A 15,330-nucleotide genomic window follows, 5' to 3' on the forward strand; every position below is an offset into this window, starting at 1 on the left:
GATTCGCTTCTCCGGGGTTTCCCTGACGCCAGCAGTAGCGCCGGCGCGCGCCCGGAGCCCCGCGCCCGTCCGCAGCTCCGGGGAGAAGGGGGAGGGGAGCGGGCCCGCCAGGCGGCCGCTGGGATTGGAGCGGGGGCGGGCCGTGCGCGGAGCCGAGGGGTGCGGGCGAGGGAGGCGCGCGTGCGCGGGGGGTGTGCGCCCCGGTCCCCAGGCCCCTCCGCCCTCCTCCGTGGTCTCCGCCCCCCTCGCGCTGGTGTGTGGAGCGGGAGTCGGCGGCGGGTGGCGGCGCCTGGAACCTGGAGACCGACCCCCCCCCCCCACAGCCGGGAATGTACTGACTGCCCCCCGCTCTCCTTCCTCTCCGCCCCGCTGCAGGAGGGAGGCGTCCCCAAGTCTCCCCTCCCGCGAGAGGGGCCGCGCGGGCCGGGCCAGGCTGGAGCAGCGGCGGCGGCCGCTGGAGCCGATCTTGAAGCGGGCGACCGGCTGAGGCGCACCGGAGAGAAGGAGGCGAGGGCTCCACGGCACTACTGCCGCCGCCGCCGCCGCTCGCGGGCAAGAGATGGCGGCGGAGCGGGGAGCTCGGCGACTCCTCAGCACCTCCTCCTTTTGGCTCTGTTGCCTGCTGCTGCTCGGGCCCCGGGCGCCGGGCTCCGCGGCCGCCAGGAGCGGCTCCCCGCCGCAGTCAGGTAAGCGGCGGGCCGGGTGGGGGTGGGGTGGGGTGGGGTGGGGGCGGGGGCACCGCATCGGCCGCGGTTGCGGTGTTTTTGTTTAGGATTTGGGGGAAACGTGCAGGAACTTCTCTGCCTGCGCTCGGCTTGCAGAAGAGAAAGCGGGTCGCGCAGGGTGGGGAGTGAAATAGGCCGGCGGGGGCGCCCCCGCAGGTGGGGCGGCCGCGGGGTCCGGCAGGAGCTCCGGGGTCTAGTTCTGCGCTTTGTACCCGGAGGCAGGTTCACCCCTCGCCTTTCTCCCCTCCCCCAAGGCTCATCCCACTTGTAAGAGTGGGACATTCTTGTGCTCACACAAGCACCAGTAGAGGCCACTACACACCTCATTTAATAAACAATCGTACGTCCAATTCATTAATTTTCATGAAAGGAAGGGGGCGTGTGGGGGGGCTTGAACTCCGCCTTCCCTGGCCAGGGATTTCCAGGCTAGAAAAACGCTGGCTGATCTGGAGGGACTCCTGGGGGGGGGGGGGGGCGGGGGGCGGGTGTTGCAGCCTGAAGGCTGAGGAAGGAAGGGTGTCAGAGGGGCACAGTTACTCCCTCAGAACCAATGTGACTTATCGAAGAGGGCGCCTTGGAGAAAGGCTTCAAGTGGTTACATATCTGTTAGTGTTTCCGTTATGAAATGCTTCTTTCCTGGGGATTACAACTCTTATTTATAGTTTAACTGTTCTTAATCTAGGGAATTGTCTAAGCATCGGATTTTAAGTACTTGTACATTGTTTTCAGGTGGTAATATATAACTACATCTAGCCACAAAGCCATTTTTAGGGTTTTAACATATCACAGATTTTTGAAATCACCTACATTTCTGTTTATTTATGGGGGCCAATTAACAAAATGTTAACCTGCCTGTAAAGACCTTACAGTGTAATTGAGGAACAAGACACACTCAGCACTTGAAGGAGAAATTAGCATGTAATCTGTTTACATTGTTTGACCAAGGTGGTGTATCATTCAACTTGACAAAACTTTCACCTACTTGCTTGATCTGAACTTTTGCATTTTAAAGTCATCTGAACAGACCCAGTGACAACTTCTAGTCACTAAACCATTACTCCTCCAACCCCATTTATGTGAAATATTTAAAATCACACTGCAATGAACTTGGCTGATAAACTTTCTTTTGATTTTCTTGCAGAGTATAATTTAGCTGTGGTTTTTGCCAGTGTTAAAAGCTTTAACCCTGAAGCACCACTGGGTTTATTTAAACAGCAATGTAAACAAGAGTGTTTTAGTATCAAACTCACACTTGCGCATTCAGCCTAAATATGGTTTAGAATACACATTTTGGTCCTGAAATGTAGGTAACTGATCCAGTCCTTTCTATTCTTGTGGATGGCAAGATAATTTCTTTCTCACTCTTAATTTTATATGTAAAATATTATATGTAGTTCATCATATTATGTATGTTTTAGGTAATTGGAATTTCTGTTTAAAATTTTGTCAGTAATTTTGAAAGTAAGGTGCTAGTGATTTTATTATGTAAGTTAATAAAAGTAAGCAGTCTCCTAGGAAGTGGTTGTAACCTCTGTTTCACCATAAATTCAGTTGATGTGCACTCTGCCTTCATGGAGCTTATATTCTGCTGTGTAGGTAGGAAAGGTAGTCATTCAACTGCTATTTATATAGTTAAGTAGCCTGATAAGCACTGCAAAGAAGAATAGGTTTTGAGCAAGTTTGTACTGCGGCAACCTAGTCTGTGTGTCATTGTGTCTCAGAAGAAGTGAGGTCTGAAGGGTTAGTAGGAGTGGAGGTGAGGAGACTTCCAGTTAATTAATAGTCTAGTTGGGTCTAGAATACAGATATTCTGATTCTTGGTCCAGAGTGTTTTCCACAAACCATTCTTCCTAGTTACAGAACCTAAAGGAGAAACTGCAATAAGGAGGGGTTGGTCAGTTCTCTGGAAAATTGCAGAGAGATCAAGGAAATTGAGAACTAAGTTGCATATGGAAAAAGCTGTCAGTAAATCAGATGTCATTTTATTCATTTGTTTATTATTTTATAGAGGGATAGACTCAGAAACATTTCTGTAGGGCATTACAGTAAGTAGGTAGTAGGGGAATGGAGATATTTGGTAGTAAAAGGAGGAAAATAGGGTGTGGGACAACACAGTAAATGGAGTGTTTTTTCAACTTTAGGGCAGACTATAGACTTGAGGAGGTGGAGGAAAAAGGACTGATGATAGAAAATGGTCTGCAGTGGTTGAAAGATTGGAAATAATTAGGTACACAATCTGGTTTTAAGACAGAAGGAAGGCAGGTTACTGAAAGAATATGTGGCCCTGGCCGGTTTGGCTCAGCGGTTGGAGCGTCGGCCTGCGGTTCTGAGAGACCCGGGTTCGGTTCCCGCTAAGGGCGCGTACCTCGGTTGCAGTTTGTCCCCGGCCCTGGTCCCGCTAAGGGCGCGTACCTCGGTTGCAGTTTGTCCCCGGCCCTGGTCGGTCGTGCGGGTGGCAACCACTCGATGTGATCCTTTCACGTCGATGTTTCTCTCTCTCTCTCTGTTCCTCTCTCTCCCTCCCACTCTACCTGAACAAAAAAGGAAGAATGTCCTCGGGTGAGGATTAAAAAAAAAAAAAAAAGAAAGGATATGTGTAATGAGGTGTTTTGTAATCAGTGAAGGGGTTAAAGAATGGTAATGAGGTGGAATTGGGATGCAGGAATGAAGACGGTTAGGAAGACAAGGTTAAGAGTTTATTTGAAATCACTTTGGATTTTAGGTAGACTAGATCAGCTATTTCCACACTTTCTGTAGCAACATTTTGTAACCCAAGAGCAGAAGTTTTAATCCAATGTTGATTGCTTATTAGTTACATGAAGTAAGTAGAATTAAAAAAACAAACAAAACTTTTATTAGAATAACAAAATATCCCATTCATTGGTTAGATTGCAAAAGAGTATTTGAGGAAATATCATAGTGGTGTTGAGGCTAGCCATGACCTGGACTGCAGAGGTGTACTGCCTAGGTCATATAACTATACTTCTCATTTAAGGTAAGAATTCTCTTGTCAAGATCCTGCATAGATAACTATATCTGCCTTCATCATTTACTTGGTGATGTGATTCATTACCTTACAAGTCTATTTCTGGTTTGAATAACTTCTATTAGTAAACTTAGCTTTATGCAGTACATTTAACTTTAATTTTCACCTGCCCCACCCTTGAATTTTTTTCTCTTGCCTATCTCCTGATTCGTTTCTTTCTTTGACTAATTCTTCATTTGTTTTTCTTTCACCCCCTCATTAAATATTGATACCTAAAGTTGAGCTCATTATACAGTCTATTTGTCTTCAGTTACTCCCTTTGAGCTAATGACTCCTCTAGTTCACTCTTTTTCACATGCCACTCAGTAGCTTCACTAAATGGACACCTTACATTACACAAGACCAAAGGTAAATTCATCTTTGTTCCTCTTCCCTCCTGCTTCCTTCATCCTCTTTCTCCAGACTGGCCTAGGGTGCTCACATTGTTTGAATGAGTGCATGGATTTGTCTTCTTGTGTTACTTGCGCTGGATATCACTATTCACCAGTCAACCAAGTTGAGATCTAGAATTCACTTTGGATCCTACCCTTTCCCTCATTCTCATAACCAGTTGTTTGATTTTTACCTCCTAGATATTTCTTAAATCTGAATCTGTGTCTTTTTATCATCATTTCCACCTAGACTAATAATATTGGCTTCATAATTAATCTCTTTAACTCCACTGTTATTATTTAGAAGTCTGTCTTCCTTCTGGAATGAGCTTTCTTATATATTTTTCTGAGCCTGGCACTCCTACTTACAATCTCTTATTAGAGTTCCATAGCTTGAGTGTTAGAGCCTAAACTTCTCGGCATGGAGATTGTGAGGCCCTTTGTGTTCTTTATCACTGGCTTTCTGCACCCCCAATGTGTACCTGATATTCTAGGCACCTCTAATGTGTACCTGATATTTCACCACTCCTGATTGACTTCAGAGCCTCATGTCTTCATACTGCTCTTTCTTCCTGTTAATGCCACTCCCCACCTTGTCCACTTTTGAAACTCCTACTCATCTATTCAGTGAATTTTTCTCTGCTAGCTTGCTCCTCCAAATAATTAGAATCATCATTCTCTGTGTTCTCATAACTTTCTGAGTACTTTTCATCTTGTATCACTAATTTTCTTGTCTTCTCTACAAATCTGAACTTCCTGAGGATTTGGACTTCTCTTATTCACCTTTGTATGCCTAATGGAGCATAAGCATCTGGCACAGAGTCATTAACCAGTTAATGTCTATTGAACGAATGTTGAATTTCTTTTGGTTTTTATTGGCTTGGGCCATACAGCATGTCTGATTCCTTTATATGATGGCCCTTCATGTGTCTGATGACAAAATTTGTGTGTGCATGTGTTACTCTCATCTCCTTTCTAAATTAATCACCCTTAACTTCCTTTAGCCACTCCCTAGTTTTCTGATCCATTCATTGAGTTTGGTTATCCTACTTGGGATATACTGCAATTTTAGTGTTTATTTTGTCATCTTTGGAAAGATCATTGATGTTGCTAAGTCATCTGTATACAGGGACTTATGCCCTGCTCTGCCTGCCTAATAGGATGAGGTATAAAAGAGTTCATAGATTTCCAGGATGAATGCTCAAAGGAGTTATGAAAATTAATAATGTGATGTGAGATAGTAAATAGAGATGATATGGAGGCAGTGGATTTGGGATATAATTTACGGCTCTGCACCTTCTCATACAGTATCTTTTGAGGGTTGTCATAAGAATGACATGTAAAATTGCTTTTAAACTGTAAAGTGCAGTATCACTGTAGAATGGTTTTAACATTTCTTTACAAATTTTAAAATATACTCTTTTGAAAAAGTAATTTTTTCTCTTGGCTTAATTGTTCATTGTTGGTTTCTCTTTATGAGTTTTCTCTATGCTAATAAAAATATTAGTGTAACATTAATCTCATGTGGAGGTTCTTTTTATCATATTTAATAGTATTTATTTTCAAACATTTTGTTTTATTACTGACTTCTTTGTGGTTGGGAGATATTTACTATGCCATTGGTAGGTGTTTTGGCTTCTAGGTAAAATTGCCTCAACAATAGGACAGTCAAGGGAAATGACTATTGGTTAAGTTCATATTGACCACAGAGCTAAATGAGGAGGAAAAATCTTGTGTTTATGGTTTTTAAAAAAATTGACTTTGTCATGGAACACAAGCAATTGAAAGATATTAAAACAGAACCCAAAGTTTGGATTCATTTAGAATGAAAAGAGTTTTTTGAGCAAAATTTTTGGAAATAGAGATAAAAACAATTTCATTTAGATTTGGTATAATTTTGGTACATTTCTAGTCACTGTCAAAATGGCACATTGATTTTACATTGTAATCATGGTGAATGTACAGCTTTACATATTATGTATACTATATACATTATGCCATTTTTCTTCTTTGCCATCTTTTTTTTTTTTTTGGTTAATCCTCCCTGAGGATATTTTTCCTTTTTTTTTTTTTTTAATATAGAGTTGGGAGTGGGGGAGAGAAACCTTGATGTGAGAGAGAGACATGTTGATTGGTTGCCTTCCACATGACCCTGGCAGGGACTGGGGTTCCAACCTGCAACCCAGGTACATGCCCTTGACTGGGAATCGAACCTGTGACCTTTCGGTCCTCGGGCCGACACTGTAACCGCCGAGACAAACTGGCCAGGGCCCAGCATCAGCATCTTATTTTTAAGAATTTATTTGAAGTACTTAAATACATGTTTGAGGTAAAACAATATAAAAGTGCATAAAGTAAAATGTTTTATCAGTTCTACCAGGAAATTTCCTTTTTTTAACCCATAACCACTTTTCATACTTTTTCTTCTGTATTTACATATGTGTGTATAGTTTTATTTTTACATATAAGCAGGATTGTTTTTAACAATATAGATTTTCTGTAACTATTATTTAAAATTTTTGAATAATATTCCAGTGAATGAATATTAATAGTTGCCAATACTAGTAGTACTTATTGAACACTCATTGAGTTCCAGGTATTGTGCCAAGCTCTTTTACATGCATTTAATCCCTTATACAACCCTGTGAGAAAGGTGGTAATATCCCCCTGTTCTACAGATAAGGTAACTGAGTCTCAAATACTAAGTGATTTGCTATAAGTTTCACAACTCTCAAGTGGAAAAGTTGGCATTCAAATCCAGGTCTTTCCAGGTCCAAAGCCTATGCTTTTTATTAACTGCATACTGCCTCTAACGGTTTATTCTGCTGTTATGCATGTTGAAGTTGTTTTCCGTGTTTTGCTGTAATAAAGAATGCTGTCATGATGGTCTTTCCCATCTATATTTTGGATTCTCACACATGGGATTATTAGTGAAAAGAGAATTTTTGTGTGTATGTGGGGGTCCACTTATTGTAATGATATTAAGAATAATACCATTCGCCTGGCTGGTGTGGCTCCGTGGTTGAGCGTCGACCCGTGCACCAAGAGGTCACTGGTTTGATTCCTGTTCAGGGCACATGCCAAGGTTGTGGGCTCGATCCCTAGTGGGGGGCATGCAGGAGGTGGCCAGTCGATGTTCTCTCTTATTGATGTTTCTGTATCTCTCTCCCTCTCTTCTTCTCTCTCTGTAATATCAATAAAGTAAAAATATTTTAAAGAAAGAATAATATCATTGACTAGTACTTTTATAACTTTCTCATGCTATTTTTACCTTTAATTGTGGACTTTGAGTACTTAAGTCCATTATTTTAAATTCAGATCCTATAGCTTTTCTGTTTTATCTGTTAACTAAGGAGGTTAATTACCTAATTAATAGGTAATCTCAAAGGTCCTTTTTACCTCTGAGTTTTTGTATCTCTGATGTCTATAAAATTGAGTGTTGGGTTTATTTCAGTTAAATGACCTCTATTCAGATCTTGTGTTTGAACACTGATCTTTTCTGTTCTTGGATGAAAGAATTATCTTTTGTCATTCTCTGAAGTTCAAGTTACTGTACATCTTTTTTTTTTTTTCCTCCCCCTGTTGTAAAGTTGGGTATGATTGGGAAAATCTTTTAAGTTGCTTGTAAATGATTATGATGATTTTTTTTTATATGTGTAAAGTAGTTTTCAGGTGATTTCAGGAAATAAATGTTAAGTGTTAAGCAACTGTAATTTAAGTTGCACTATTATTTGACATATTAGTTGTTTATTCTTAGGCTTGTAAGGAATATAAAGTAAACTGACCAGGTTGCAGATCTGACTGAAATAAGTGGGGTTTGATTCCCCTTTGACCTCCTTATTGTAAAGATAGGAGAGAGTAGTTACATAGGTTTTATTTTACTGAAATCAGTACTTGTATTCTTCTTGGTAAGGAGTTAACAGTTGGGCAGTTTGAAATTCAGATTGTATCTACTTTTCCTCTTACAAATAATCATGAGAAATAACCTTCTTTAAAGTTGTTTTATAGCAAGGATACACAAATTTAATTTTTCAGTCAGTTGGACAGTTCTCTATAGCCCAAACTAAAAATGTAGGTAATTTTGGCTAGTTGCAAACATGTTATCTTTGAGGGCTAATTATTCACAAAGCTGTGCACTGTGGAGATACGACTAAGATGAATTGGATGTTTTCTATCCTTAGGAAGCCTTGGTTTAATAGCAGAGATAAGACATACCCATAGATAATAGATAACTTGATTTAGAGGAACAAAATGTCATTATTGCTGTAGATGGAAAAACAAATTCTGGGGTCATTATGTTACTGTTAATCAAGAAATAATGCTGCCCTGGCCACTGTGGCTCAGTGAGTTGGAGCATCATCCCATATGGTGGCGGGTTTGATTCCTAGTTAGGGCACGTTGTGGGTTTGATCCCTGGTCAGGGCAGCTGATGGATGTTTCTTTCTCACTTCAATATTTCTTTCTACCTCCTTTCTTCTTTCTAAGATCAATTAAAAAAAAAAAGAAAAAGAAACAGTGCTGTTTTCTATCATAATTTTAGTTGTGAATCTTTAGAGTAATCCTTACTTAGCTTTACCAAGTCAGTAGACTGGAATTCTCAGAGGGAGTTATTTTTCATTTCCTCTAAGTGAAATGATTACTGGAATGTTTGAGTAGATGAGAATGTTTATAGTGGAGCCATCTGGGGGTGCAGCTACTTCCATGTCTTTGGGAAATCTGGAGATTGATTGTATTGGTTTTTAGGATTTATTATTGTTCAGTAATAGCCAGTTAAACTTACTGAGGAGTCCTGTGCACAGATTGTTTTTAAAATGATACTGCATGGAAACTGAATACAGAATATTTTTCAGCTGCAGAATGAGTAAAAAAAAATCTCTAAGATACATTTTTTTTTATCCTCATTTGAGGATATTTTTCCTTATTTTGTTCAGATAGAGTGGGAGGGAGAGAGAGAGAGAAACATTGACGTGAAAGGGACATATCGAGTGGTTGCCACCCACACAACCCACCCAACCATGGCTGGGGACAAACTGCCGCTGAGGTATGTGCCCTTAGTGGGAACTGAATCTGGGTCTCTCCAGACCGCAGCTCTAACTGCTAAGCTGAACCAGCCAGGGCAAGATAACATCTTTATACATAAGGTCTAATTAGGATAATAGTATTATAATTTATAAATTCAGGGACAGAATAACAGATTACAAGTTTTATTTATCACTTTTTATTCCCAGCATAACTTTTGATGTAAAAACTAAAAATTGAGATCTTTTTGGTTAATTCTTGAAGGCTTTGAAGTTTGAGGTGGGTTATTTGTTTTAAATTTACATAATTACATATACGGGGAAATGTGTATACACTTCTTAGGCGATAACCCCTTTATTAATAGCACATCACCTACATAGAACTCAACCATTATGCACCTTCACCTCCAGATTGTAATTGAAGACTAGGAAATTAAGACATAATTTTCAGTCTGTGTATCAAAGTAAATACATTTCTCAGAGTCCATAGGTGCTTGTGGAGAGCCTATGTACCTTTAATTCATAAGCAGTTCTAACAAACTATGGTATTATCTGATTTCTAAGCCCACTGCTGATCAGAAGTGGGTAAAAAAACTAACTTGGGACCACCTCCTAACAACAGCAAAAAGATTTAAAACAAAGTTCTTCCCTTAAACAGAAATGGTTGTCACAGCCAGGTTGAGGAGTTTCCTCTCCATCACTGATAATGGATATTGTCTGCCCCCAGCCCTTTCTTTTACCTCATATTATAACAGAGTTTCTGTTGTCTGCGATCCTCCTTCAGAAATCTCCGGAATCTCATCTCACCTCAAATTAGTTTGGGTCCAGTTGACACCTGAGGTGGGAGAAAAGGAAATGTGAATAGGAAAGGAAGTGAAGTGGCCTGGCAGGGCAGGGTTCCTTCTCTGCTGGTCCCTACCCCTCTAGCCGTGGAATTTATCTTTATTAGCAGCATCTCTAACCTTGATATGTATATGAATTTTTAATTTTTGGGTAAAGTTGGTTTGACTTTTTTACAAAATTAAAAACATAAAATTTTAAACAATATGTAAAATTAAAAGTGAGCTAAACACACCAACCCTTTTCCCAGAGATAACCACTTTTAATATCTATGGACTTTGTTTTGTATATACAATTAAGTATTTAATATATATGTGTGAATATATGTATACATGTTTGTGTGTGTATATATGTGTGTGTGTGTGTGTATGTATATATAGATAGATATAGCAGAACTAACAAGTTGGGTTGTACTGTGCATACTGTTTTCCAACTTGTTTTTGGACATCTTTTCATGTGAGTACATATAAATTTATCACAGCTGTTTTGATAACCATATGATATTTTATAGATGTATCATTATTTAAGCAATTCCTTTTTGCTGCTCCCATATTTGTAATTGCAGCCATTATGAATCCACTTCTACAGGCATCTTTGTGCACATGTTCAAATACATTACAGAATAAGTTTGTAAATGTGGAATTGTATTAAAATTTTTGATATTTCCAAATTGTTCTCCAAAAAGCTGATTTACTGTCCTATCAACAGTAAATGAGAGTGCCTGTTTCCTCACACCCTTGTCAACACCTTTGCCAATTTGATAGGTTAAAAAAAAGTATATCTCTTTCAATTTTATAGTTTAAGGTGAATGGAGTTCAGTGATTTTAAGTTTTTATTGATGGTTTATATTGTTTCTGATTTACATTGTATCTTTTCTTAATATTGCTATATCTTTTTTTGAATAAATGGTTCATTAATATATGCAATGCATAAGTAAAAGTAGGAACAATTAAAACTCTGTATCTGTCCAAACTTTCCATGGCTGTTTATGGTGTTTTTTTGTTTTTTTTTTTATTCCTCAACTGAGGATATCTCTGAGGATATTTTTCCACTTACTATCAGATAGAGTGGAAGGAAGGGAAAGAGAGAGACAGAGAAAAACATCAATGTGATAGAGCCACATTGACTGTTGCCTCCTGCACGACCCGACCAGGACTTTGACGAACCACACCTGAGGTACGTGCCCTTGACCAGAATTGAACCTGTGACTCATTGGTTCGCAGGCCGATGCTCTAAGTGCTGAGCCAAACCGGCCAGGGCTGTTTATGGTTTTTAACTTAATGAGAAGTGAACTTGAGTAATCATGTCAGTTTGCCTATCTGACTGCTAACCACTGCTATTTTCACTTGATATGGATTCATAAACTTTCAAACTGTTCTATTTTGAAGGAAAAAGTTAAATATTTTATTCAGTGATTTGTTTGAACAATAGTAATTGAAACATGTTATTCTTTCAAGAGGGATGAGCAGTTTTGGTTTAGAGTAAGATCAATTAATCAAATACTTGAATATTAGTTTGGCTCAAGGTACTGAGATGGTTTAAAGTGGAAAGTGAATTAAGAATGCAGCAGGAAAGACAAGTTTGAGGGACAGGATATGATTTTAATTTTGGATACCTTGAGCCTGAGATGCCAGCAGAACATCTCTGTAAAGCTATTATAGAATTAGGGCTCAGACAGGAGATCTGTCCAGATCTTTGGCTAGAAATGTACGTTCAGTAATTACCTGATTGAGGTGATAGTTCAAGCCATGTGACCAGAATCATGTCACTGAGGAAAGAAAAAGAAAACTTAGGGCAAAGACTTGAACATGTACTCATAGTTGGGTGTCCAAAGGAAAGAAATATTACTCTGTCTGCAGAAGAAGAAAGATAAGAATCAGCGCTAAGTAAAGAGAAAGTTTATTTCACCTACGGTATCTTATTCAGAAACATACGAATAAGTAGGATAGTGCTCAAGTACTGTTGGTTCTTTTCCCTTACTCCTCCATGCATGCAGTGGGTTATAGTGCTAGGCAGGGAGAGAGGAGGCTTACAAACACAACTCTGAGTAATTCTTTACTTTAAATAACACATGTAACTTACTACCCTACTGGGCTGAGGTAAACAATGAATGAGGTAATGTGTGTCCATGCTTAGAACAGAGCTTGGTTTATCTTAATCACTCATTAAGTATAAATTGTTTTTATTACTCTTATAAATGAGGAGAAGCTAGCTAAAGATACATGAAAATTAGACACTGCTTATATAATTTGGTATATATATATTATCTGATGGCTGTGTATAATTAGATTGTTAAATGAGTGAGCTTATGTTGAGAAGGATAAGGATTTGTTTAGTTTGGAGTATTTAGTTAAGTTTCATTTTTATATTTTCAAATGAACTCCTGGATTTTTATTTGAAATAATGCAATAGAACAGAAAATGTTTCTCAGAACACAGAATAAAATAAAAATATTAACCATTGCATAAATTTTATTTATTTTTTTATATTTATTGATTTGAGAGAGAGAGACATCAGTTTGTTGTTTTACTTATTTATGCATTCATTGGTTGATTCTTTTTTTTTTAATCCTCACCCAAGGAAATTTTTTTTTCTTAATCCTCACCCGAGGACATTTTTGCATTTATCTTCAGATAGAGCAGGAGGGAGAGAGGGAGGAAGGGAGAGAAACATCCACATGAGAGAGACACATCGAGTGGTTGCCACCCACACGACCCAACCAGGGCCGGGGACAAACTGCAACTGAGGTATGTGGCCTTAGCAGAAACCGAACCCAGACTCTCTGGTCCGTGGGCCAGTGCCCTAATCGCTGAGCCAAACCTGCCCGGGCTGTATGAGTTCTTTTTTTTTTTATCCTCACCCGAGGACATTTTTTTCCATTTTTTGTTCAGCTAGAGTGGGAGGGAGAGAGAGGAAGAAAGAGAGAGAGAGAGAGAGACATCGACGTGAAAGGGACACATCAAGTGGCTGCTACCTGCGCCACCAACCAGGGCTGGGGATAAACTGCAACCGAGGTACGCGCCCTTAGCGGGAACCGAACCCAGGTCTCTCTGGACCGCAGGCCAACTCTCTAACTGCTGAGTTCTTTATACATTTTGGATATTAAATCCTTATCAGATGTGTCATTGGCAAATATGTTCTCCCATTCAGTCTTTTCATTTTGTTGATGGTTTCCCTTGATGTGCAAAAACTTTTAGTTTGATACAGTTCCATTTGTTTAATTTTTCTTTTGTTTCTTTTGTCCAAGGTGATGTTTATCAGAAAAAATATTGCCACAAAAAATGTTCATGATTTTACTGCCCATGTTTTCTTCTAGGATTTTTATGGTTTTGAGTGTGACATTTAAATCTTTAATCCATTTTGAGTTTATTCTTGTGAATGGTATAAGAAGATGGTCTGGTTTCATTTTTTTGCCCATATCCAATTTCCCAGCACCATTTATTGAATAGACTGTCTTTGCCCCATTGTATGTTCTTGCCTCCTTTGTCAAATATTAATTGACCCAAATGGTGTAGATTTATTTCTGAGCTCTCTATTCTGTTCCATTGATTTTTGTGTCTTTTTTTTTTTTTTTTGCCAGTACCATGTTGTTTTGATTACTGTGGCCTTGTACTATAGTTTGATATCAAGTAGTATGATTCCTCCAACTTTTTCTTTCTTTCTCAAGATTGCTATGGCTATTCAAGGTCTTTTGTTTCATATAAATTTTGGGATATTTTGTTTTTAGTTTTGTGAAACATGCCATTGGTATCTTTATAGGAATTACATTGAATCTATAGATTGCTTTTGGTAGTACGGACATTTTAGTGATAATTTTTCCCATCTGTGAACACGGTATATGCTTCCAGTTATTTGTGTCTTCTTCACTTTCTTTCTTCAGTGTCTTAAAAGTTTTTGAGTACAGGTCTTTTACATGCTTTGTTAAATTTATTCCTAGGTGATTTGTTTTGAAGCAATTTTGAATGTATTTTTTTTTTTTTTTTTCGGTTATTCCTCACCGAAGGGTATTTTTCTATTGATTTTTAGAGAGAGTGGAAGGGAGGGAGGGAGAGAGAGACACATCAGTTGGTTGCCTCCTGCATGACCGACGGGGACTGGGATCGAACTGAAACCCAAGTACATGACCTTGACAGAAATTGAATCCGAGACCCTCTAGTTTGCGGGATGAAGTTCCAGCAGCTGAGCCAAACCAGCCAGGGTGAGATTGTTTTCTTAGTTTCTCTTTTTGATAGTTCATTATTGGTGTATAAAAATGCAACTCATTTGTGGATGTTTATTTTGTATCCTGTTACTTTACTGAATTCATTGATCAGTTCTAGTATTTTTTTGATGGACTCTTGAGGGTTTTCTATAGGTTCTCTATATACAATATGTCATCTGCAAATAAGGACAGTTTTACTTCTTCCTTTTCAATTTAGATGCCTTTTATTTCTTTTTCTTTTCTGATTGCTGTGGCTAGGACTTCTAGTACTATGTTAAATAAGAATGGTGTAAGTGCACATCCCTGCCTTATTCTTGATCTTAAGAGAAACGCTTGTAGTTTTTGTCCATTGAGTATGATGTTGGCTCTGGGTTTGTCATATATGGTCATTGTTAGTTGAGGTATAGTTCTTTTATTCCCACCTTGCTGAGGATTTTTATAATAAATAGGTGATGGATTTTATTAAATGCTTTTTCTGTTGATATGAGCATGTGGTTTTTATCCATTTTGTTTTTGTGGTGTATCTTGTTTATTGATTTGTGGATATTGTACTAATCCTGTATCCCTGGAATAAGTCCCACTCGATCATGGTGTATGATCTTTTTTTTAAAAAAAATTTATTTATTTTTTAATCCTCATCTAAGGACATTTTCGCATTCATCTTCAGATAGAGTGGGAGGGAGAGAGAGAGGAAGAGAGAGAGAGAAACATCTGCATGACACATTGACTGGTTGCCACCCACACGACTATAACCAGGAATGGGGACAAACTGCATCCGAGGCACATGCCCCCAGTGGGAACTGAACCTGGGACTCTGGTTTGCAGACCAATGCTCTAACCACTGAGCAAAACCGGCCAGGGCATGATCTTTTTAATGATTTGCTGGGTTTGGTTTCTTAATATTTTGTTAAGGATTTTAGTATCTGTTCATCTGGGATACTGGCCTATAATTTTCTTTCTTGTATTGTCTTTATCTGGTTTTAAAATTAAGGTAATTCTGGTCTTATAAAATCAGCTGGGAATCTTCCCTTATCTTGAATTTTTTGGAGTAGTTTGAAAGGTTAGATTTAGTTCTTTGAATGTTTGGTAAAATTTACCTCTAAAATCATTTGGTACAGGACTTTGTTGG

At 39.0% G+C, this 15,330-nt stretch overlaps 1 protein-coding gene across 3 annotated transcripts in view; it reads left to right on the forward strand.

Moving 5' to 3' along the window:
- Nucleotides 1-464: 464 nt before the first annotated feature.
- The window catches only part of NEO1 (neogenin 1), a 298,191-nt gene continuing 283,325 nt past the window's right edge, over nt 465-15,330 (forward strand). For all 3 annotated transcript variants that reach the window (XM_036277171.1, XM_036277190.1, XM_036277182.1), the window contains exon 1: nt 465-686. In XM_036277171.1, the coding sequence (XP_036133064.1) occupies nt 560-686 (127 nt within the window). In that variant the 5' untranslated portion in view covers nt 465-559. The remainder of the gene's footprint in view (nt 687-15,330) is intronic.

The sequence above is a fragment of the Molossus molossus genome, unplaced genomic scaffold (assembly GCF_014108415.1).
Source record: "Molossus molossus isolate mMolMol1 unplaced genomic scaffold, mMolMol1.p scaffold_m16_p_1, whole genome shotgun sequence".
In the NCBI taxonomy this organism is placed as follows: domain Eukaryota; kingdom Metazoa; phylum Chordata; class Mammalia; order Chiroptera; family Molossidae; genus Molossus; species Molossus molossus.